The sequence below is a fragment of the Lagopus muta genome, chromosome Z (genome assembly GCF_023343835.1).
Source record: "Lagopus muta isolate bLagMut1 chromosome Z, bLagMut1 primary, whole genome shotgun sequence".
NCBI lineage: Eukaryota > Metazoa > Chordata > Aves > Galliformes > Phasianidae > Lagopus > Lagopus muta.
The window spans coordinates 56,024,896-56,046,914 of NC_064472.1; the positions used below are offsets into that span (position 1 = coordinate 56,024,896).

At 43.1% G+C, this 22,019-nt stretch overlaps 1 protein-coding gene across 9 annotated transcripts; it reads right to left on the reverse strand.

The window, feature by feature from the left end:
* Positions 1-8,230: 8,230 nt before the first annotated feature.
* On the reverse strand, positions 8,231-21,677 carry FUT10 (fucosyltransferase 10). 9 transcript variants are annotated; one of them, XM_048931661.1, is made up of 7 exons: positions 21,371-21,677; positions 20,831-20,954; positions 19,259-19,467; positions 17,080-17,359; positions 14,973-14,999; positions 12,070-12,905; positions 8,231-11,278 (listed from the first exon to the last, which is right to left on the reverse strand). In XM_048931661.1, exons 3-7 carry the CDS (start codon positions 19,337-19,339, stop codon positions 11,054-11,056), a joined length of 1,449 nt encoding a protein of 482 aa, XP_048787618.1. In that variant the 5' UTR covers positions 19,340-19,467; positions 20,831-20,954; positions 21,371-21,677; the 3' UTR covers positions 8,231-11,053. The 9 variants fall into 9 exon arrangements, with proteins under 9 accessions (XP_048787618.1, XP_048787617.1, XP_048787619.1 ...); XM_048931660.1 differs by having other exon boundaries at positions 19,259-19,470; XM_048931662.1 differs by lacking the exon at positions 20,831-20,954.
* Positions 21,678-22,019: the final 342 nt, after the last annotated feature.

A 22,019-nucleotide genomic window follows, 5' to 3' on the forward strand; every position in this document is an offset into this window, starting at 1 on the left:
CTTGTCTTTCAGTATCATAGAAAAAGTAAAAATTATTAATCTGAATAAACATGTTAAACCATGTAACTTTGTGTAGAATAGCTGTGGGTTCTGTTTGTACTCCTTGCTCAGCCAAAAGCTGTGTCAGATGGTATCAGCAAATGAGAATCAGCCTTCCCTGGAAGAGAAAAAATCCTGAAAGCCTATATATGGCAAAAATGTAAGCAATGATTTAAATGGAAGTTCTCTGCTTTTTACTTAAATCATGATTAAATGTGATGTTTTAAATCATCGTGATAAATGACTTCTCCCTTTTGTCAAGACTCTCCTTATTAAACTGACACATCAGTCAGAAGGGCTCAGCTATTTGTCAACATAGGCCTCCCGAAGGAAGAAGGAAAAGGATGTTTAATACCACCTCCCCATCCCCCCATTTTTCATCTAATTTAATTTTCCTCTATTGATTCTATCACAGATACCCGGCTTCTTTGTCATCAGGCACATGTCACCTGCAGTTAAAATCAAAGCAAGCAGAGCAGGGGTTGCCCAGAGCATATGGTAAGGATATACATTAAGAAAAAGCAGAGGAAAGCCATACTTTGCTTACGTTTTTCAGGACCTATGTCTGTGTGAAGTCTCACACTCACATACCATTGCCTTGTGGTGTTTCTCAAATTAAATGTGTCAAAATGCTCCTGCTTGAGCTTCTCCTGATTGTCCTGTAGACTTCTTTCTTTCCAGCCTTACCTATGGCAGGAGAGGACAACAGCTGTCTGACTCATGTTGTCCCCCTTTGCATTACTGTATCTTTCTTTTAGCAGATGCCCAGTTTCTTCCTTTGTATTGTGGAGCAGTCGGTCTTCTGCTCTCCACTGGTCACTTCAGCAATCCCTTGCATGGGCATGTGCCATCAAACACCTCTCAGCAGGTTGCCAAGTCCCTGTGAGCTTTCAAGCAGCTCGACCTAGTTTGCTTATAATGCCATGTTTTCCAAAAACGAGTTTATAAATACTTCTAATGGATAATTTTCTACATGTCTGTTAGCAAATAAATTAAATTGGAGAAATTAAATTCCTAACAAAACACCTATTTCTTTAGTAACCTTTAATTTTCACAGCTAAGTCACATTTTATTATTCAACTTCTCGTGTTACTCCTTTTTCCTAAGAGTCCACTGTACTGTGTTTTTACAGCTTTTAAATAAAAAAAAAAATAAAAAATAAGGAAACCAGAATGAAGAAGCTCTGCTGCATAGAGGGCATCTTTGTCACACATGTAAAAGGTCAACACAGCAGGGAGATGGAGATGCATGCTGGAGGAACTGTGTAGGTGATAGTGACAGACAAGAAACCAGCGTCCAGTGATTGAGCTGAGCATGAAAAGGCAAAGCAGGAGGTTTTGTCAAAGAGCTGCACACCTGCAGAAGAGCGACTGCTCCTGCCTGCACAGAAGCAGCCAGACCTTACTGGCTTGATGGCACAATCTAAGCTGTTGTCATAGACAGTACTTTAACCATAAATGAAACTTTAGAAATGCAGAACAAGGGTCAACCACATTTCAATGGACCCTAGGTAAGATACCAATATAAGTACTTTAATATAGCTAATTACCTGCAGATTCTTCATATAACAAGAGAAGCCACATAATTCTGCATGCTTGCAAAACAGCACCCACCCATTTTCTTCATTTGTATGACAAACTGGCTGTACTAAAATCCTCAATACTATAGTATTACTGATGTAAAGCTACTGATTTATTATTATTAAATTGATTAATAAACTACAAATAAGTGCCACTTTGGTGGAAATACAGACATTTGTAAATACAGCCTCTTACAACCAGCTGTGTTAATAATGCTGTCTGGATTTACCATTTCCTTTTCTTCCTTTTATGCTTTTCTGCTATCACTGATGGTGTTGTTTCACAGTTGGTTTGCTGTGCAGACCTCCCATAGAAACTGCAGTGGCCTGAAAATGAATGTTTTCATTAGTTGCCATTTCTTGGAGAACAGGGCTTTTCAGGTTGATAAGAAGCGTGATGTACTTGCAGGACCTTGGGTCCCACGAGTTGTGTTGGACTCGGTCCCCTATTGTGTTAGGCAATGCTAAGTCCATATGGGCCACTGGCAGCATAGTCAGTTGTGTCACATACCCCGTGCACACCCCAGAATGCCCCCTGGCACAGACTGAGGCATTCATGAATGGGCTAGAAGTCACAAAGCAGTGACCTGCATGCAAGTAGAACAGTCATTTCAGGTGACCCTAGGAGCAGATCACATGCCATTGTATAGAGCAGAGCAGAAATAACACCTGTACCCCACACAGACCTATCCTAAAGGCAAACATGAAGGACCTGAATGCTCAAGATTACTTGTCTTGTGCTTCACAGAAAGGCTTTGCTAAAGAATTCCCTGGACTGGGTGGGCAGGAGCCACCACTTCCCATGACATAAATTGTTCCTTACATTAATATATTTTACTTTTCCTGACCACGTGCTCAAATGCAATCCTGCCCAAAAGAAGGCCGGGGGGGGGGCCTTGGGAGGAGGGGAGAGAGGGGGTTTCTTCAAGGTGATCAGAATGGAAAGCCCAAATTCTGCCCAAAGCTCAAAAAAGCCCCAAACACACCATTTTCGAGAAGCACGCAAGCGACAAGAGGGACCAAAAGCGCAAGACAAAGGCCGGAGGGAAGTCCTCGTCCGGGATAACTGCGGCGTGGCAGCAGTGCCCTGCATTGCAGTGGCACCTCGTGGACCTGCTGGAAATTACATCTGCTGTCCGGCGCTAGGTCGAGCCCTTGCTGCCCGCCCTCTGCAGAAGCAGGACCTGTGGAATCACCGGAGGGGATTTTGCTGGGATTTTTTTTTTTTCCTTTTCTGTGCGGAGTTAAATATTGATGTCGGTTGTGAGGCTGTGGTTGACTGAGGCATCATGGATGTGAATTCAAGCTAATCGACACAGGATGTATTGACCGTGAAATGCATCCGCAGGGCTGAGTCAGTCCTGTCATTTCTCAAGGTTATGTTGTCCCATCTGTTAACTAGTATGTGGGCTGACTTCAGTAGCCCTATGCTGTCTGGGACAAGGGAATGTTGATGCAGTACACTGCATTTTGACTACACACTGTCTCCCCTGTATTTGTGGGGGAACAATGGATAGAACCTATATCCTGTATTCAGGAATTTCTGCTTTTCTCTCCTTTAATAACCTGGAACTTGCTTCCAGTTCCCCTCTTCTTCCCTCAGTAGACCCAACACTTGCATTCCTACGGGATATACATTCCTTCAAAATCCATGTTCATCTGTGACATTCCTAGGTGCTTCCATGCAGAGCTAAAAGAGCTAAACATAATGGAGAAATCAAAGTTATAGTGATGAGATTTGTCTCCACACTGTCAACAGCTCTCTCTAAGAAACACCTTACACAGTACCTTTGACCTTGTGACATGCGGGACATGGGTGGGAAAAGCAGAAAAAAATTCCAAACCAACATCAAAAGATCAAATGCAGGAATTTAAGCTCTTGGAATCAGAGATGGATTTTCAGAGTGGCGGGGTATTCAAATATTTCCAATGGCAGGTAAATCCTATCCTAATCACAGCAAATGATATGGACATCACCTTCTTTCAGCTCTGATCTGGGCATGCTCCTAGAAAGACAAACTCTTGTTTGACGGTATGGATCTGTTTGTTTCTTTCTCAGGATACAAGAGGTCAGTTTTCCCTTGTAGCAGTCAGGAACTGTATGGCACAATACCATCAGATGGGCTGTGCCAGTATGTTAACAGGGTAACACCGACTTCAGTTAGACTACACACAGCAACTCCTCGCTTCCCCTCACTTGCATCTCTAGCTTGGTTTCAGGCCTCTGGAGCTGTGGGATTCCCCTTGGTCTTGATATTCAAACAATGCCATAGGGATGGTAGACACAGCCAAGTCTGGCGCCTGAGCATGATTCTCTCTTCTTGATGTATTCTAGACCTGAGAGCCCCTCCCAAAAGCCAGATTCACACCCACATGTCTAATGCCAACCTCAAGAACAAGCTCAAAGTTGTCTTGAAGAGGATTTCATGTATTTCCCAGAATGCTTATCTCAGTGCTGTTGGAAGTAGATGATCTTTAAGGTCCCCTCCAACCAAAGCTGTTCTACGATACTCAGCCAATTTCTTCTCTGCTTCTAGCATGTAGACCTTAAAAAGCAATCATTATTTCCTTCCCAAGTGCTGCTAACAGTCATGGCAGAGAGGCTGTCTCTGGAGAATGTCCTTTCCCAGCAGGAAACAGCATGCAAAGATGCTCTGCCTATCTCAGGGTGGTCATTCCTTTCTGGAGCAAGCCGACCATGTAGAAACTAAAGCAAGTCTTAATATAGCTTGCCATGAATATTGCTTATTCATATTGCCATGAATATTGCTATGAATATTGCACTGGGGTATCTTATAAGATACTGTCCCTGTGACTGTTGCCTATGGTCCAGATTCCTGGTTATCTCTTGGTTGTGGGCTTTGACTCTAGAGATTAGGCCAGAGAGTCCAAATTTGTTCTTACATACAGATGAGTTCTAAAATTAAGTCTTTTTAGGCAATGAAGGGGAATTTTCTGATTAGAATTTGAAATTAACTTCATTATTAGCTTTCTTTTATATTATTCCCATCTGCTAGAGTGGATCTTCTTGGGTTTCTGTGGTCTTAGCACAAAATATAAAGCACAGAGAGAACGGATGTGTTTTTGCTGACTTGGGGAAAATGGCAAATGACCAAATGCATCAGTCAGGAACAGTGAGTAATCGCTTTAAATACAAACAACTGTTAGCAGCACATTTTAGCATATTAATAATTCATGCTCCACAGAAAAAGTGAGAGTTTCAAAGTGAGAGTTTCGCAGAATAGTTATAGAAGGCACACATGATAAAAGGATAAAGAATCCATAGAGAATTTGCTATTCCTGGGGAGCCAAGCCCTAGCTGCCAAGTCTCTTGGTTTCATCTCAGGTCTCACTGTAAAATTTGTAGGTCTCTCTCAAAGCTCCAAGGGTTGGAACAGGGGTGCAGTGTGAGATCATTTCCCTACTCACACACAGGGGAAAAAAAAAGAAGAAAACAAAAAAAAAAGGTTATTCTGGTAAATAAACACCTGAAATTGAAAACTTAACAAACCAAAACTCAGGCTGCTAGTTTAAATAACACAGTTATCATCTCACAAGTATCATGAGCCTGGAAGGCTCACTGGATTATTACCAGCGAACTTTCGGTTGCATCTCCAGGTTACACATATTGCACTTCAGGCTGCCTCAGACACTTCCTTCCCAGAGGACTGCAACAGCCACTGTCAAGCAGAAGTCCTATGACACGTCGCACACCAGTGAGACACAAGAACCTGGCTTTCCTCCAGGGACAACACAGCATCAAAAGGGAGACAGCATAGCCTCCAAGCAGCCCTGGAGCATGCAGCAAAGCCACGATGGCTGTATTAAGCACAGCTGCCTTCACTTAGGCTTCCCAGCACGCACTCTGTAGTACGCATCAGTTCTCTGAGCCTTCTAACCCAGCAGGTTGCTCTCTCTGTCTGGAGCCTGTAGGAGGCAACACAATATCTATTTCTGTTTAAAATGGCTTGTTGTGTATGAAAGACTTCCTGATTGGCAAGCCTAATGCACCACGGCTGAGAGAAGTCAAATGTCTCCTCTGCTCCTGGACAGGGGGATATTGCCTGTGGCTAAGTCTCCTGTGGAGGTGCTGTCCCCATTCTCTCACCTCACTTCAGGTTCAGGATGGACAGCAACTGAATGGACAGGCAAGAAGGCAAGCAATCTGTGTGTGTGTTTATGTTTGTGCCTCTGTCGGCATTATCTGTGTGTGTGTAGTTTGGGGATGCAACAGGAGCTGCAAAATGGATGGGGTTTCGTGAGACCGGTGGTGCCCAACTGCCCATAATGTTTCAGTGTAATTATACTGTTTTTAAAAATACCAGTTACACAGATAATTCTCATTCTACCGTAGTTTTCATACTTAGCAATCTGCAAGTAAGTTTTTCCCTGCAGGATTTGTGTAGTTACATTAAACAAGCTTGCTTTTAAGGCAGCTCATTGGCCACATGCCAAACTGCTGTCTCCACGCCCCACCTTTTTCCAAGGCCAGACAGTCAAGAGCTCAGCAAATGGTTTTCAATAATTAATTATTTAACCCTAATTTTAGGATAAATACTAAAAGCAAGCTCTGCATACAAAACAGGTTCATAAGCTATTAAAACTGGGACAGTCAGCCAGCACAACACAGCAGCATGCATTCACAGCATTCCACATAACCTGGCCCACCACACCTGCTGTTGGAGAAAGTTCTCCTTCAAAGGGTAATTCAAATGTGCTTCTCTTTCCGTTAATTACATACAGAGAGCCTACTTTTAATCTCAGTCTGGGTTTTTTGCACAGCCTCCACAGAGTTGTGCAGCATGTGGTGGCATTATGCTGCCTACATTCACATCTTGCAGATGCACTGGTTGCATGTTTTTCTGTAGAAGCACATCACAACCCACACTGTGTTTTGTGTTAGGCTGAGACCATGCTGCTGACAAAAACGAAAACAAAAACCAACAAAAAAAAAAAAAAAAAAAGGAAAAAAGAAAGAAAGAAAAAGAGAGTGTCACAGACTTTGCAAATGTGCACTACTAGTGTAAGGATCCTTGGCTTTCCTTAAAGCCTGCCAGAAGCAACTGTTTGGCTTTGTTTTTCAACAAAATGCTGAATGAGGGAGGAAGTTCAGATTTGACCGCTGAAGATCGCGATGTACAGTTGTGCACCCACAGCATAGGAATGAGTCTTGCATTGAAATGAATGCAGTCAAAGTTCTCCTTGTGTTTCATTTCTCTAATTATTTTCCTAGTTGTTCATTCTCTGAGGTAAATACTCCTTAATGTATGCTTAGTGCAGTGATCTCACATGAGCTGCTCCCACTTGTGCTCCCTCCCCCGCCCCAGCTAAGACCTTATTAAGGAAATTAAACAAAGCAAGTATGCTGGCTGGTATCATGATAATAAGGATTTTGAAGGCAGGGGGAAAAAAAAGAATCTGTGAAAAACTGACTGCATGGTCAGAGTTCAGAGAAAGGAAAAAATTTGGAGTCTGAAGCTCAGGAGATGAAGCAACTCTTAGAGAGCTGGAGGAAGATTTGTGATGTACAGGACTGGTGGCTGCAGTCCCTTGGTGTGCTCAGTGCAGCGCAGAGAAGCTGAGGGGAGCCCTCTTGGTGGCTGCAGCTCCTCACAGGGAGGGGTGATCCTTGTGGGTCCCTTCCAACTTGGGCTATTCTGTATGACTTACCTTAGCTCCTTCGCTGCAGCCTGACACCTGGTTATCATTGCACTAGGTGAGACCAGGCCTTCAGCATGGGCAACCAAATCCCATGGAGGACAGGAGAGGAGGGACAAGGCCACAGTGGAAGCGAAATGGTGAAATGTAAAAACAGAAACAGAAACAAAATGAAAACAAGATCAACAACAACAAAAAAGACAACACCCAGTGTTTACTTTCTCTGCACAATCAGATGCAATAGATGATGGGAGGCATGAGGAAGCAGATATGTCAGGGTGAGCTGGTGGAGGCTACAAGTAGAGAGGCCAGGGTAGCGCAGCAGAAAGGTGAAAACAAGCCCTGGTTGCGCTCATCCATGTTCCAATTCAGATTTCCCTTGGGAAAGGGAAGAAGTAAGACCATGTCCAAAGATGATCTCCAAGACTTTCTCCATTTGTCTCCAGCCCCCTTGGCCTGCGGCAGGCCTGTTCCAGGGGCACCTCCAAGATAACTACAGCCATCTTCTGAGCAGCCTGGTCCTGAGCTTTTGTTTTTCAGATGCAAAGAACACTGCAGGCACAAAGGGCACAAACTTCCTTGACTCTTGGGCAAGCTGATGGATGTGGGTGCTTTGGGAATAAATGCAAGCCTAGTAGGAGCCAACATTTTTCATCTCATATTCCACAACATGATAGTTTGTTGCCACTGTGCAAGAGGTTGGTAGATATGCATTTATTAGTCCAGCATCATCTCTAGTTATTGGAAATACAGATGTTTTCACAACTGTTTTACTACATTTTTCTTAAAGAAAAAGAAAACCAAAAAAGAAAGGCCTGTACCATCCAGGATATACACAAGCCTGCCAAACAAATGGGATTCCTTTTGGTTAGAATTACAAATCCCTCCAGAGAGGGAAGCCTAGCAAATCAGCTGAAAAAAAAAAAAAAAAAAAAAAAGAGAGAGAGACTGAAAGTGATCAGCAGATTCTGCTTATTCTTCTTCAGGGCAGTAGGTGTACACTTCACTAACTTGCAGAAATCACTGTCATAGTATATCCAAATATCCCAGAATGATGATCACTAAAACTTCCTTCCACCCAGCACAGGAGAAAAGGCTCCAAAGGGTGATTTAAGACCAAGAAACCAATTTTAGGTTGCTCTGAACTAGCCTGTAGAAGCCAAGAACTCTGTCCTTTAGAAAAGCTGCATCATGAGAGGATCTTGTGAGAGTGAGTGACAATTATCCCATATCACAGTGCACCTTAAGCCAATCACTATGAGAGCTTGCCTTTCTTCTTTGTTGAGTAGTGGACGAAGGGATGTTACCTCTTTTGAAATCTATGCTACTGACCACACTGAATTTCAGAATGTGAGTTGTAAGCCAAGAAATTCATTATTTCCTTCCATCCTACTCCACCAACATAAAGTGAGAGATAACAATGCATCACAGACTCTCTGAGTAAATATGCCTCATATCTTTAGATCATATCTATCTAACACGTTACTTGGGAAGCTCAGGGGAAGAAAGATTCCACCAGGGAAACACTTGTTAAAAAAGATTAGAAGTCTTCATTTTTGCAGCTCTTGAGATCTTTAAACAACCTGGCTTAAGATTTTTAGCACCATAGAACATCAAAAAAAGTTAGTCCCTTGGGCTGCAGACATTCTGTGTCATCCACAGAGGAGAAACAGAAATTGATGGTGACAGTCTGGGATTCAGCATTTCCCTTTGAGAATGCTAAAGGACTTATATTCAGTTCTAGATCCTGATTTAGAAAAGCTTTTACATCTAATCTTAACACCAATTATCTGAAGGTCTGCTTTATTTGTAAAGCTTACTATAATTTGTATTGCAGGCCAGCGGAGAGAGAGCTTTAGGTCTATCCAGCAGATTCTGAGTGCCACACTGCTAAAATGCCAAAAGAGAGATTTTGGTGGGATTGTTGCTCATTCAAAAGGAAGTATGAGGTCATACAAACCAAGGTCAGTGCTGTATGGTTTGTGACTACAAAACTGCTTTCTTCTACTAGACTGAAAGATAATTAAGCGTTTACTATTTGGAGAGGATCTTTTTCTAGTTTAAGTAAATTTTGTAGCTGGATTTCCTGGTGTGCACACTATTGACATCTTTCTCAATTATGAAACAAATGAAAATCTGCCTTTCCAGTGATGTGAAGAACTTCATAACAGTGTCATCATAAAAATTATTCTCCCTCGTATGAATGACTTGAGATGTTGCCATTGTGCAGCTCTTGTGGAAATGGACTTCACAGATTGAAAGGAGTGAAAGCTGCAACAGCTTGTACAAAAGTACAAATCTGCAAAGTGATAATCAGTATCACTAAGCTTTTTCCTTGTGCCTCCTATTTTATGATGTTGGTCCATGATGTCAGAGCAGATGTGGGTGGTATGGCAGTATAGGTTGAACCTTCTCACCAATATCCCATGTGACAGATGGCACTGCAGGGGCAGTCTGAGTGAATGCCGTCTGACACGGAAGTGCAGATGAAGCAAAGGTTTGGAATTTAATTCCTCCATGTGGAAAAATGGCACCCATTGACATTCATCAATGCTTGGTGAACACTTGTGGAGATCAAACAGTGAGTGTGAGCACAGTGGGGTGGTGGGAGGTGTGTTTCAGCAGTAGCAACAGTGACACTGGGTCACCTCCGCTGGAGCAGATTTTTATGAGCACAGCATGCAGGCTTTTATTCATTGCTGGCAAAAATGCATAGCTAATAGGGATGAGTAACCCCTATTTAAAAAAACAAAAACAAAAACAAAAACAAAGACACTGAAAAACAGTGTTTTGTAACTGAGAATTTGTTTTATCAAATAATGTTATTGCACTCTTTGTATTTGTTTCCATGGAAATAAATAGGAGGCATTGTTTTTGGAGCAACTTATATTATTCAGGTCTTGTATGAACAGGTAGGAAGTTGGCTTAAGCTTGTTTTCTTGAGCTTTTTGAAGATTTTTCAGCACCATCTGACTCTCAGTTTTATTCCTGACCTTTCAAGCACACAATTCCATGTTTATATATTATACAAAAATTAATCCATCATCAAAAAGAAGGCAAGTGAGATTGAGGCCAGCCCTATTTCTGTGGAGTGGAGACATTTGTGTGCTCTGCTTATTTTAGCAGAAGATAGTGGGTAAATCTGAGCCAGCATGTTTTTCATTCAATCTGTCCCTGGACACTAACAGATGGTGCTTTCCTGTGCCAAGTACTAATGCACTTTACATTGGCATTCAGTGTCAGGACACAAAGCCCGCCAAGTCCCTGCCAAATCTGCTGATGCCAGGGAAATTGATAATAAACAACTAGCCAGGGACACAGTCCCAATTTTTTCCCTACATCCTAAGCAGCACACAAGCTGTACCAGTGTAACGATGTCAGCTGTTCTTCAGCTTGTGGATGTCAGTGCAGCAAATGAGGATCCTGGACTAGGGAAGAAAGGAGTCCTGCGGTTATGAATAGGCATGTATCTGAGGACAGGAAGAGATCCATTTGCTTCAAAGGGACTAGCTATGCGATTGACACTGGGCCCTAAGAATCCTGATGAACTTGTGCTATGATGCACAGACATCTGAGCTACTAAGTACACATACATACATCTACCATCCAGTAGTGTGGTTCTACTGCTTAGCACCTTAGACTGAGCACTGAAAATACTAAAGTCAGTCCTTCATGTCTAATTTCAATCCTACATACAATAAGGCAACTTTCAAAATAAAATAAAATAAAATCCATAGATTTCTCTGAGGAGTTCGCTTTGTTTCACAGTTGTTGCATTTATTCTTTGAATACAAGCATCCAAAATTCTTTAGCTGTAAAATTCCTGTTCCTTTCCACCAGCTTCCTCAGCGCCCAGGCTTCCTTCTTGGACTGCTCAAAACTTGCTATCCACATCTCTTGGAGGGAGGTCTGGCTGGGATTTGAAGAGGAGAACCTGAAAGCCTCAGGTTTGGGGCAGTTCAGATGTTTAACCTGAGCACTCCACCTCTGGGGCAGCCATCCCTGGCAATGCAGAGAAATAAAAGGAATGGGTTATTCAAGGACCCTGGCAGACAGAGAAGACTAACTACCATTAGTAAATTATTAAAGCATGTCAGTGACATTCACCCTTCCACCACAGGCCCTAGCCATGCCCCTGCAGATGGCTGAGTGGAAACTCTCCCTGAGGTGCCCAGAATAAGGGCAATTAGGCTGACAAGAGCCAGACTCTCAGATCAAATCTGGTTACAAACAAGCAGCATCAGCTAAGCGAACTTGAAAGACAAGGAGCTCTACTTTCGTCATTATAATCAATTTTCATCTTAAATACGCACACATTTCGTAAGATTTTTTTTGAAAGAGAATTAAAAACAAGCTATAAATTTGATCAGGAGAGCAGACTGGTCTTCATAGTCTGCTTCACTGAAGAGCCACCAAAGTAGGGGAAAGAAATCTCTGCATTTCATCCATTTTATATCTTTCCATATTCGTATTTCATGCTTAAAGAGTGGACATCTGCATAAATTTACACTAGATTAGCTAGAAAAGTCTTGTTAAATGTAATGCTTGCTCGTTCGCACTTCCCATTTCAGTTCACCCAAATAATTTCACATGCCTTCTTCATCTCTCCTCTTCTAGCTGACTAGTTACCATACAGCTCAGATTGTCACCACCACATATTTGGCCTAATGAGTATAGGAGAGCTGTAGGGCACTTCAGATGTTCACTGGCTGCATTACTGGGCACTGAAAGTTTTTTTCATCTATTCTGATAACTGTGCTCATTAACAGCTTTAAAAAATGATGAAAACATACCTTTTCTTCTCTTCTGATGTTTTCCCACACTCTGTTACACACCATGCACTCAAATGTGTCAATGTAATTGTCCTGAGTGATATCTTGCACTCCCCACTTGCGTTCCTTCATTGCAGTAAGCAGCCTTGGATTGGAAATGTCTCCTTTCAGTTTCCATTCCAGGTAGGCCTCATACTCCTGATCATTTTGATCCAGTGTTTTGATATAGTGGGCCAGCTCTCGAGGGTGTGAAAAACTAGATACCAAGATTGCACTCTTGTTGCTGGGAAGCCAGTCTATAATGCTGGGAGAACCGAAGTACACAGGTACCACTCCCAGCATCAGAGGCCGCCAGAGTTTTTCAGTGATATAATCTTCACAGATAGCATTTTCAAAAGCAAGAATGAACTTGTACTGAGCCAGTATTTTATAGAAGTTCCCATCATCCATGGCAGATGGATTTCTGAGATACTGAGGGAGGTCTCTGTTATGCAGACATTCTCCATAAGAGTCTACTTCAATGTGGCACATCAACTCACGTACATAGCTGTCCCGGTCAGAAGGAGCATTGCAGTCAGTCTGCACATACACAAGTGGTGCAAGCCGCTTCCTCAGGCTGTTCTTCATCTGCACTGGGATCATATGTTTCAGGGACGTGAGGACCTCTATGCTCTCAAGGTACTGAGTGGTCAGCGGTAGGTGAGAATGACGGCTGAAAGTTGCAGTGTGGTTAAATAAGGTGATAGCTGGTTCATGGAAAAGTTTGTAGTTGTTTTTTGGTGACTCCTCGTGGAAAAGGGCCCAATCATGATGGCCTTTTCGAGGAAGGGGTAGGCTGTCTATACTGAAATCAGTACCTAGAACAAAAGCAAATGGTGTTTAGTCTGGCCTTTCTCTATCATGTCACACTGAAGGACAGTACATAGAAACCCAGTTTTCATTTAATATCAGCCCTACAACACTGTGTTTATGAGATTATAAAGCAGCACCACCAAAAGAGTGTTTAATTCAATGACAGAGGAGTGTTATGACAGAGAGAAGTAAATTCGGCAGCAGCAGAATCTAGAGACTAGGGATTGGTAGTTAACATTAGAAGTGATTTATTTTCAGATCATATTAGTTTAAAAGCCTCTCATTTCAAAGCCACGCTAAATTTCATATTTTACTGCACAGAAGGGAGACTAATAATATGCTTAATAATTCTATGTCTACGTAAATAGGAGAAGCCTTTATCTAAGACGAAAGGAAAATGGCCACTACAGGGATGAATTTGGTTCTAGTACCAAAATAACAAAAAAGATGCTAAAACATTGGACACGTTTTGCACAACATGCACAACAACTAGTACCAAAATAACAAAAAAGATGCTAAAACATTGGACACGGTTATGCACAAGGATTGGACGAATAACCTGACACGCTGGAAAGATATTGTATTATACATTTTGGAAGACAATCGACTTGGTTTATCAAAGAGAGAACCAACAGATGATATTTCACAGCTGACTACCAGATACATGAGGGAATAACCTCTGGCAGAAGACTAAATCTGATGTCAGAATTAGAGGAAGAATCAAGCCTAAACTCAAAAAGCAGACCACTACAGCTGCTTGCACCTTAATGGAAGGACAGTGAACCTCCCAAACAACTCAGGGTGAAAGCTTCAAGTCAAACCTAGAAGCATTTTCTCATGAAAATGTTTTCTCATGAAATTTTTTTCTCATGAAAAACATTTTCTCTGACCAGCCTTCACTGGTCTGTGCAAAACTGAATTCAAAATATCAAATCATGAATCTCAACCTTTCTCTCCCTTCAGTTGTGTTTCCATACAGCTAGCCTTATTTTAAGTTAAGTGCAAAGCTGATGAATCTTTGCCAAGACAGTTCCTCAGAATCTTAACATTATATCTGGTTTTGACTGAAGTACCAGCACTGGACATCCAAAAGTTTTAATCTGTACTGCCAAGCAAGGCAGTGTAAACCAAAACAAAGATAACAGCTGATTTTGAGGACAAAACAAATCCCCTTTCTTCATAGGTGACACTCTACTATCCCTAACACACTCATGAGCTTTTCTTCTCTGCTCTACACTTGATCTCAAACTACTGATGATAATAAATAAATAAATAAAGGAGTTAAAAAAATCTAACCTAAACTTTTCATCTAAAAGCTAATACATAAAGAAGGAAAAAAATGTCCAAGGATCTCTATGATTGTGCAAACCTGCTAAGATGACTCCAAGAGTGACCTTATAAAATCAACAGAAGACCACACTAAAGTCGTGACGATGGATAACGGGTGCCAAGATAAAAACCTCCTATAGTGCAAGACTTTTCAAAGAGCATCAGTTTTTTCTTTGTTTTGGAGTTGGTTTTTTTAAGGCCACCAATTATGTGACTTTGTTTTCCATTGAAGGCTGGTCCCAAGCTCCAGACACTAAATAGGTGAAGTGCTATGCCACATGCCAAAGAAAGAGATATTCATTTCCTTTGTTTTTTTTATATGTGGTAATGATGAAATAAGGAAGAAAAATTAGAATTAATCAAATTCTTGCAGAATTATTCATACAGCCTGTCTGGTCTTGGAAACACATTGTTCTGTGAAGCCCAGAAGAGAAGCAACAGTGCATAATGAAATGTACAGTTACTTCTCTTGCAAAGGTGAGGGAGAACAAAAATTCACTGCAAAGGGGAGGGAAGAAAAGAATGACACCAGAAAAGGGGTGACACTGATAAAAGGATATCGTGTAAAAAACTTAGTAAACAAAAATAAAATTTGCCAAACAGAAACCAAAAGAAAAATGCTTAGTAAATAAAATCACACCAAAATTACTGATTCTAGTTTAACATTTAGCCAATCTCACTTCAGAAAGCAGACAAAAAGTTTTTGAGCATTAAAGAGAAGATAACATCATTATGTTACCCACCTTGTGAAATAAAGGAAATGAACGAGCCTATGAGAGGATAAAGAAAGCACAGCAAGATTGTAATGACAACCAATTTCAACTTCTAAACTAGTAGGAAATCTTAGATTTAGTGATAAAGTGCAGGAAAAAAAAATGAAAGATACTCTCAGGAGGAGTTCTACATCTTTGGAGACATCTTTCACTCACAATTCACATCCCAAAGACCCAACTCTCCAGCACAGAAAAGCTGGGCATGTCCTTCTACTGCTGATGCAATTTTTCTCAGGAGGAACAGCATTGGTACAAGCAAAACTCTGTGAGCATACTATGTTGAAAAAGTAAGGTTTGGAATCCCTCCCCAGAATACAGACAAAACCCAGCAAGTGATTGTCACATCTCAGATTCCAGAAGAGAGACTTGACAAAGTCATCCTCCACACCCACAGGTTTCCCAGGCCAGGACAGTAAGTAGAGATAAGCTGCAGAAAAGCAGCTGTTACTAGCAGTGCAGTTCTGGTGAGAAACATCTGCACCCCATTTGGCATAATATTCTTTTCATTCTGTCAAACATTCATTTTTTGACAAGTTCACTGACCAAATGTTAGGAGGGAATGAATGAACTTCTTTGGAATGTAAAGCTGTGCCCTAATCTGATCTCAGCATGGGTATGCAGATGTTCAAGGTTTCTTTCACTCAGTAGGCTGTTCAGTTAGAAATTCTGGAATGTCAAAATCTCCCTTTTTTGCAGGCCCACAGCTAACTGCATCTAAGGAATGAGGGGTGGTATGCTTTTCTGCATTGACACAGCATTATTTAACACTTTCAACCCCTTGTCTTTGCAGATTTTGGCACATTGAGAGTGTTTACTGTAGTCTAAAATCAAGTATCACTTCTGCATAGTTGACACTTTCATATGCAGTTCAAAGAGAGCATCACTAGAAAAACTACAAGAAAGGTCTTTAGTCCAGTAAAAATAATCTTTTAAAAATCAGCAAGTAAGTCGTGTCCTGTTACAATAAATCATCACTGGCTATAAGTAAACAGTAATTGTTATTTTAATGCTGAAGCAGGCAAACAAAATCGCTGGCAGAGACCAGAAATACCAGACTTCACAACTTCCATGTGATGCAGACCTAGCTTTCCGTGTATTTAATTGGGTCAGCTTCTCATTCCCTTGCTGTTATTCATTTGCTTTCATGCCTGACCACTATATTATCAGCAGACAATGCTGACCTACTTCAAGCTCTGAAAAGATCACTGATGAGAAGTTTCTGGGTTTACTGTTAACTATTCCACAAAAGGCCCCCCTTTCCCTCTATTTCCAGCTTGCCTGTGTCCTGAACTAGTGAATGAAGATTCAGCACTCTTTTGTTTTGTTTTGTTTCCAGACAAAAGAGCTGAATCTACCAATCACAGAAAATTATTTGTCGTTAGTTTTCCACTTATAATAATAACCCTAAGGTTATTATATGTCTCTGCAATGCTATGAGGAAAAATAACAAAATAAAGACTACTTTTAAAAGATGCCTCTTCTGTGTTTTGTTGTTTCAGTGCAAGTAGTGGGAAGTTTCTGAGGCAGCAGAGCCAGAAGAGCTCAGCAGGCTGCCCTAGCTGCCATTCTCTGTGTGGAATCAATACCTTTCTTTCAGTACTTTCCTTTTGCAGTCTGCTGGCAATCTCTTGGCACATGAGGCAAGGCAGTTGCACAGTTACCAGCGAGAGCATTATCTTAAGACAAAAGACTTGCACAAGTGCAACAAAGGCCTTGCAGAACTTCTGCTGGAGGTGATAAGCTAGAAGACCGGAAAAAAACAGCCTCATCTCAGACTCCTTTCATGACTTGGCAACTACAGGAAATGATCTTTTCTGCCATAAGCAAGGAACACGTGTGACTGGAAAGTAGCACGAGACAAGGGAACATCCCTTGGTCATCCTGTGGATCATCACTTTTATAAGTACTTTTGCAAAGGTATCTGGCCCTCTGATAATGGATTCAGCACCAGGCAAAATTCAACAAAGTGAGCTGTGTAAACTTTCTTCTCCTCAATGATTTCCACCTAGAATATTTAATGTCTAAGAGAAAATGACAGGAGGGAAAGTTTCTCCCTTAGAAAGAAACAGCTCCTTACCATAGAACAAAAAAGCTCTCGTCAGCTGACTGTGCTGGTAGGTCTTGTTAACAGTAAAGAAACAAACATCCTCACCACACTGCCCCAATCTCCCTGTCTCTCCAGTCAGAGGAGACCACCAGAGCAGGATGGGGTAGTGATCTGTATCAGGCTCCATCCTGAAGTTGCTGTAAAGCTCCTTCTTCTTAAGCTGGGAAGCATGTCTCTCATCAGGCTTCAGGGGGCCACTGTGTAAGACTGCTGCTGCCTTACTCTCTGAATTGCCCAGTTCAGTGATAACCTTCAGGGGAAAAAAACAAACATATCACAGTGCATCACTGCTGTTAGCCAGAACATTTGCCTGACACATTCGAGTTTAAGTATCAAGTAGTGAGTAAGCCTCTGTAAAATTTCTATCAGCTGAAGAAGTGAATGCACTTCACTGAAGCACTGTCCAGGTGATTTACTTCAGAACAGAGAGAGCTTCAATTTGAATAGGTAAGGAAGGGGAAGTAAATAAATTTCTGTACTGAGATATGGCCATGTCACACACGATTGAACAACATGAATTCTGCTTTTTTTTCTCAAAATAAGCCATACAGTAGCTAAGTTTCTTCTAGAAATCATCTGTAAAATTAGGTCTTCAAGTGCCCATGCTTCTTTATTTTTAAACCAGTGACTGAATATATCAGATGCAGATGAGTCTTAAAGAAAACTTAACTACAGTTTCATGGCCAGGAAGAAGAAAAAAAAATCTGTATGCAGAGATGTAAAAGACTTTCCAGTAAACCATCATTTATAGATCAAAAAACCTATGAGGAGCTTTAAAAACAGTCCACTCACAGGAGAAGCCTCCAACAGTGTCTGCCATCAGCCATGGGAGAGAAGTATCAGGCTTCAGCAGTTCTGGTATTTGTGAAAACACCACTCTTTTCTACAGGTAGTACCCACGGAACAAGTGTCCTGAGGTGATCCCACAGGGTACACAGAAGCTGCTGTTAGTCTCTGCAAGGCAGTGACCTTCCTGCTACCATATGGATGGCTTTTTGCACGTGCATCTTCACGGGCAGTGCTTAATGCCACCCCAGGAACAGCTGGAAGAATGATGGAACTCAGACCCACCAGACAGCTTTGGCTCACAGCACTTCCACTTTTTGGATGGCTCTGAAGGAGGATATTGGGAGGAAGGAGAGTATTATTTATATTAAGTTGTTTGAAAACATTTATCTTCCCTGATAGTGTTACTGCATGCATTCATTTTACTGTTTGCTGTCATTCACTCTTACTGTCTAGTAAAATACACTGATTGTAACTGGACTAAATAGACTCTGTGCAACACAGAATGCTGAGACAACACACACAGTCAACTGTGCACAGTGCAGCTGCACAGAGAACACAGAAAACACTCTCACATTGGCAAGTAGACAGGATGCTGGCTGGGGATAAGGCTTATTTGTCTAGGAATTTGGTAAGATGTAAGTGCAGTAATACAACTCAAATAATCCTGTAAGTACGTACACATCACTGCTTCATGTGCACTTCCATGTTAGACGCCATTGTGTCAGAATGCCCCTCTGCTGCCATCTGTTGCACGGCAGCAAAATGTAATGGGATATTGGTGGGAACGTTCAGTCCCTGCTGCTGTACCACCAACATCTGCCACTGACATCATGGGACAACATCATAAAATAGGAGGCATTTGCAAGAGCAGCCCTTGCAATATGCCTCCTCATTCATTTTTTTATTGACCATCTACTGAATTCCCAGTGTTAAGAATGGCCAGTGTTAAGTCAGGCCTGCTGGCCTGCTTACTGATTGCTCAGATCACTGGTTACAGAGCTCACAAAATCCTGGTCAGCCTGCCATATCAGCCTGAGATAGGTCCAGCTATATCCCTCTGTCTCACCAGTTAAACACACTGCTTGAGAAGACTGAGAAGGCAGTGCTGGACAGAGGCAATGCACCATGGTGATGCGTGGTACAACACTTCTGAGGAACTCCAAGAGCCAAAGAGTTCCCTACGTAATGTCAATTCTAGGGTCAGCTGGCATCACCAGGTCAATCCTGCTGATAGAGTGTCTTCAAACATTCCTCTCTCACAACACTTTTGTTGCTTTTAATGATCCCTCGCATCTTCCAGAACTGTGTCACATTTTGAATATGCCCACATATATACTCCCCCCTGCCCTTGCCCCTATACCTGGAGCATCACCACAAGGAAAAAGAAAGCTGCAAAACAGATGCAAGATGCCCACAGCCTCTTCCTCCTCATCCTGACCATGTTGCACTGTCGGGCCCACAGGATGCCAAGGGCAGTCAGAGTGAGGTGTTAGCAGGACCAGTGTGTCTGAAGCCTTCAGCCTTTGCTGCACTGATGTCCCATGCCATCTTTATTCTGCTTCACAGGAGCTACTGGTGAAAAAGAGTACAGCATCAATCATGAGTGCTCCTCGAGTTTGGTGACCAACCTGCTGTCTATCTGCAGCTTTCTGCAGGAATCCAAACACTGTTCTGAGCCTGGTTAACCCTTAGTTAAATCAGAAAACAGTCTGCACAAACAGCACTCACACACTGCACTCTGCCTCTGCTCAGACTGGACTTGGCCTCCTCTCAGAGCAGCCTCACATGTTCCCTCACCATGCAGGCAGCACAGACAGCCGCTGTTGGTTCTACCTCTGTGAACATGCTTTACTGAGCTTCAGGTGGCAAACTGTGCTGTTTTTCAACAGGCAAGCAACATAAGATCTCCCACCCCTTGACAAGCCTAGGAGATTCTGCTGGAGGAGGCATACAACTTCTGGCTTTGCGACTCACTATAACATTCTTCTGGGTCTTCTGTACCCCAGCATATCACATCAAGTGCACAGAGAAAATAACTACACAGCATATAAACTATATCCAAATCCAGACACGTCAATGTGTAACAAATTCCCCTTCCCCTGCAATCTACATCTGTGCTAGGTTGCCTGTCCTCAAATGACTCTTCCCCTTCAGTGACACTGTTTATTCATTTTTCACAGATCATTTCGCCATATGTTGGATGTTACTGAGCGAAATTCCTTGCTCCTGACAACTGGAAGAAGTACAAATTCCAATTACAGATTAAAACAAAACAAAACAAAACATAAAAAACCCCACAGGAGAAAGTCAAGACTTTTCTCTCAAGGTATAGGATTCTATTTTGAAATTTGGATATTCTGAATACTCAGAAAGCAGAACAACAATCTATTTTTAAAAAGTAAACTGTTATACTTCTCTTTCAGTGATGTGCATTCTGGAATTTAGCCCTGGCATTTCTTCTGAAGAAGACATATGTGACTGCATTCCCTCCACATGTGTGTGCCTACCAGCTTCCCCTGCATGCCAACCCCACTGTCAAAACTCCAGAATAGAGATAGGTCCCACAGCTCCTCACCGCCTCCCACCCCTGTGAGGCTGGCATGTAGAAACAGAAGCTGGTCCTGATTCTGCTTCCACTGTAACAGGAGTTTGTCTCTTCCCATCAACCTACAGAGGAGCGTTTTCTGTAAAGCCTCACGTGAAGCCATGCTGGGAAACTTCAGCTCTGCATGGGACCGCTGCTTTCAAAGGTTCTGTGAGGGCACTAAAGAGCACCACTGCCAGGTCAGTGCTTTGGAAATCAGGTGGGATTTTCTGGGCCCTGTTCTTTCGGTGCTTCCTGTGCTACTGCCTAATTGAGGCAAAAGGAGGGAGGGGAAGGAGCTGCACTCCAGCCGCAGTGGTGGTGGTGAAGATCTGCTCGGCCACGCACCTGGAGCACTCCAGCGTCATTAGCAGCGTTCACCTCCTCCTCCGCACTGGAACAGGGCTCTGACGATTTACCGCGAGCCCACGTCTCCCCGTGCCCAGTTACAAATGTAGGGATCTTCTTGATTCTAGGAAGGGGAAATACTGATAGCCCAGATTAAGGCAGAGGGGGCTTGGTTCTTGTACCTGCTCACGCCCTGCCCCGGCCGCAGCGGCACAGACCTCGCAGAACTCCCGCACCTCGAACCATCCCGATGGACTTCAGGGCAGCGCTGGAAACCTCGTCACACCTCCCGACGTGCTGTGCAGAGGGGCAGCCCCCGGCACGCCCTCCCGAACTTTCCACCGCACCCTCTCAACCTTCCCACCGCGCCTCCTGCCGCCCCTCCTCACAGCCCCTGGGCTCGACACCGCAGCGCTCCCTCCCCTCCCGTTCCGTCCCGTCGCGTCCCGCATCACCCGCGTCGCGTCCCGCTGCAGCCCCGGCCTCCCCGCGCCCTCGGCTCCAGCATCCTCCGCCCGGACGGCCCACAGTTGTACTCACCCGCCTCGCACCCCCGTCGCTGTGCTGTTGGGTTGGGGGCTGTTTTGTTGCGGATCTTTGCTGGAGTTTGCTTTGGTTTGCGAGGTTGTTTCTTTTTTAAAAAAATTTACTTTCAGTTTGAGCCTCTGCTCGGGGCGCGCTGGGAAGCGGAGGCGGCTGCTGGTGAGCGCTGCGCGGGGCCCCGCGGAGGGCGGTGCGGATCCGTGCCTTCCCCGCCCTCCGCCTTCCTTCTCCCCATCACTGAGCACCTCCCCCCCGCCCCCCAGAAGGAATTTGGCTTTTCTCGGAGTCCCGTAGGCTCCAGAAGGACCCTGCGCGCCCCTGCTCCGCGCCCGTCCTGTGCGCTCCTCACACCGTCCTGTGCTGCAGACATACCCCTCCGCGGTGGAAAAAGAAAGGAAAATCTGCTCCTGCCGGTTTCCATAGCTGTTTCCAAGCACACCTGCGCTTTTTGTGGCTGGGTTCTTCTTTGTTGTTTTGTTTTTTATATATATGTATATAAAACAAATATATATATATATTTGTTTTTACAAGACTGCCGTTATTTTTGCAGAAGCTCTCTTCAAGAGGACTTGGCTCCCACTGCACCAAGCCAGAGTGCTGTCGGAAAAACAAACGCATCGTGGAAGTTAGGAAACCTTTAAGTGCC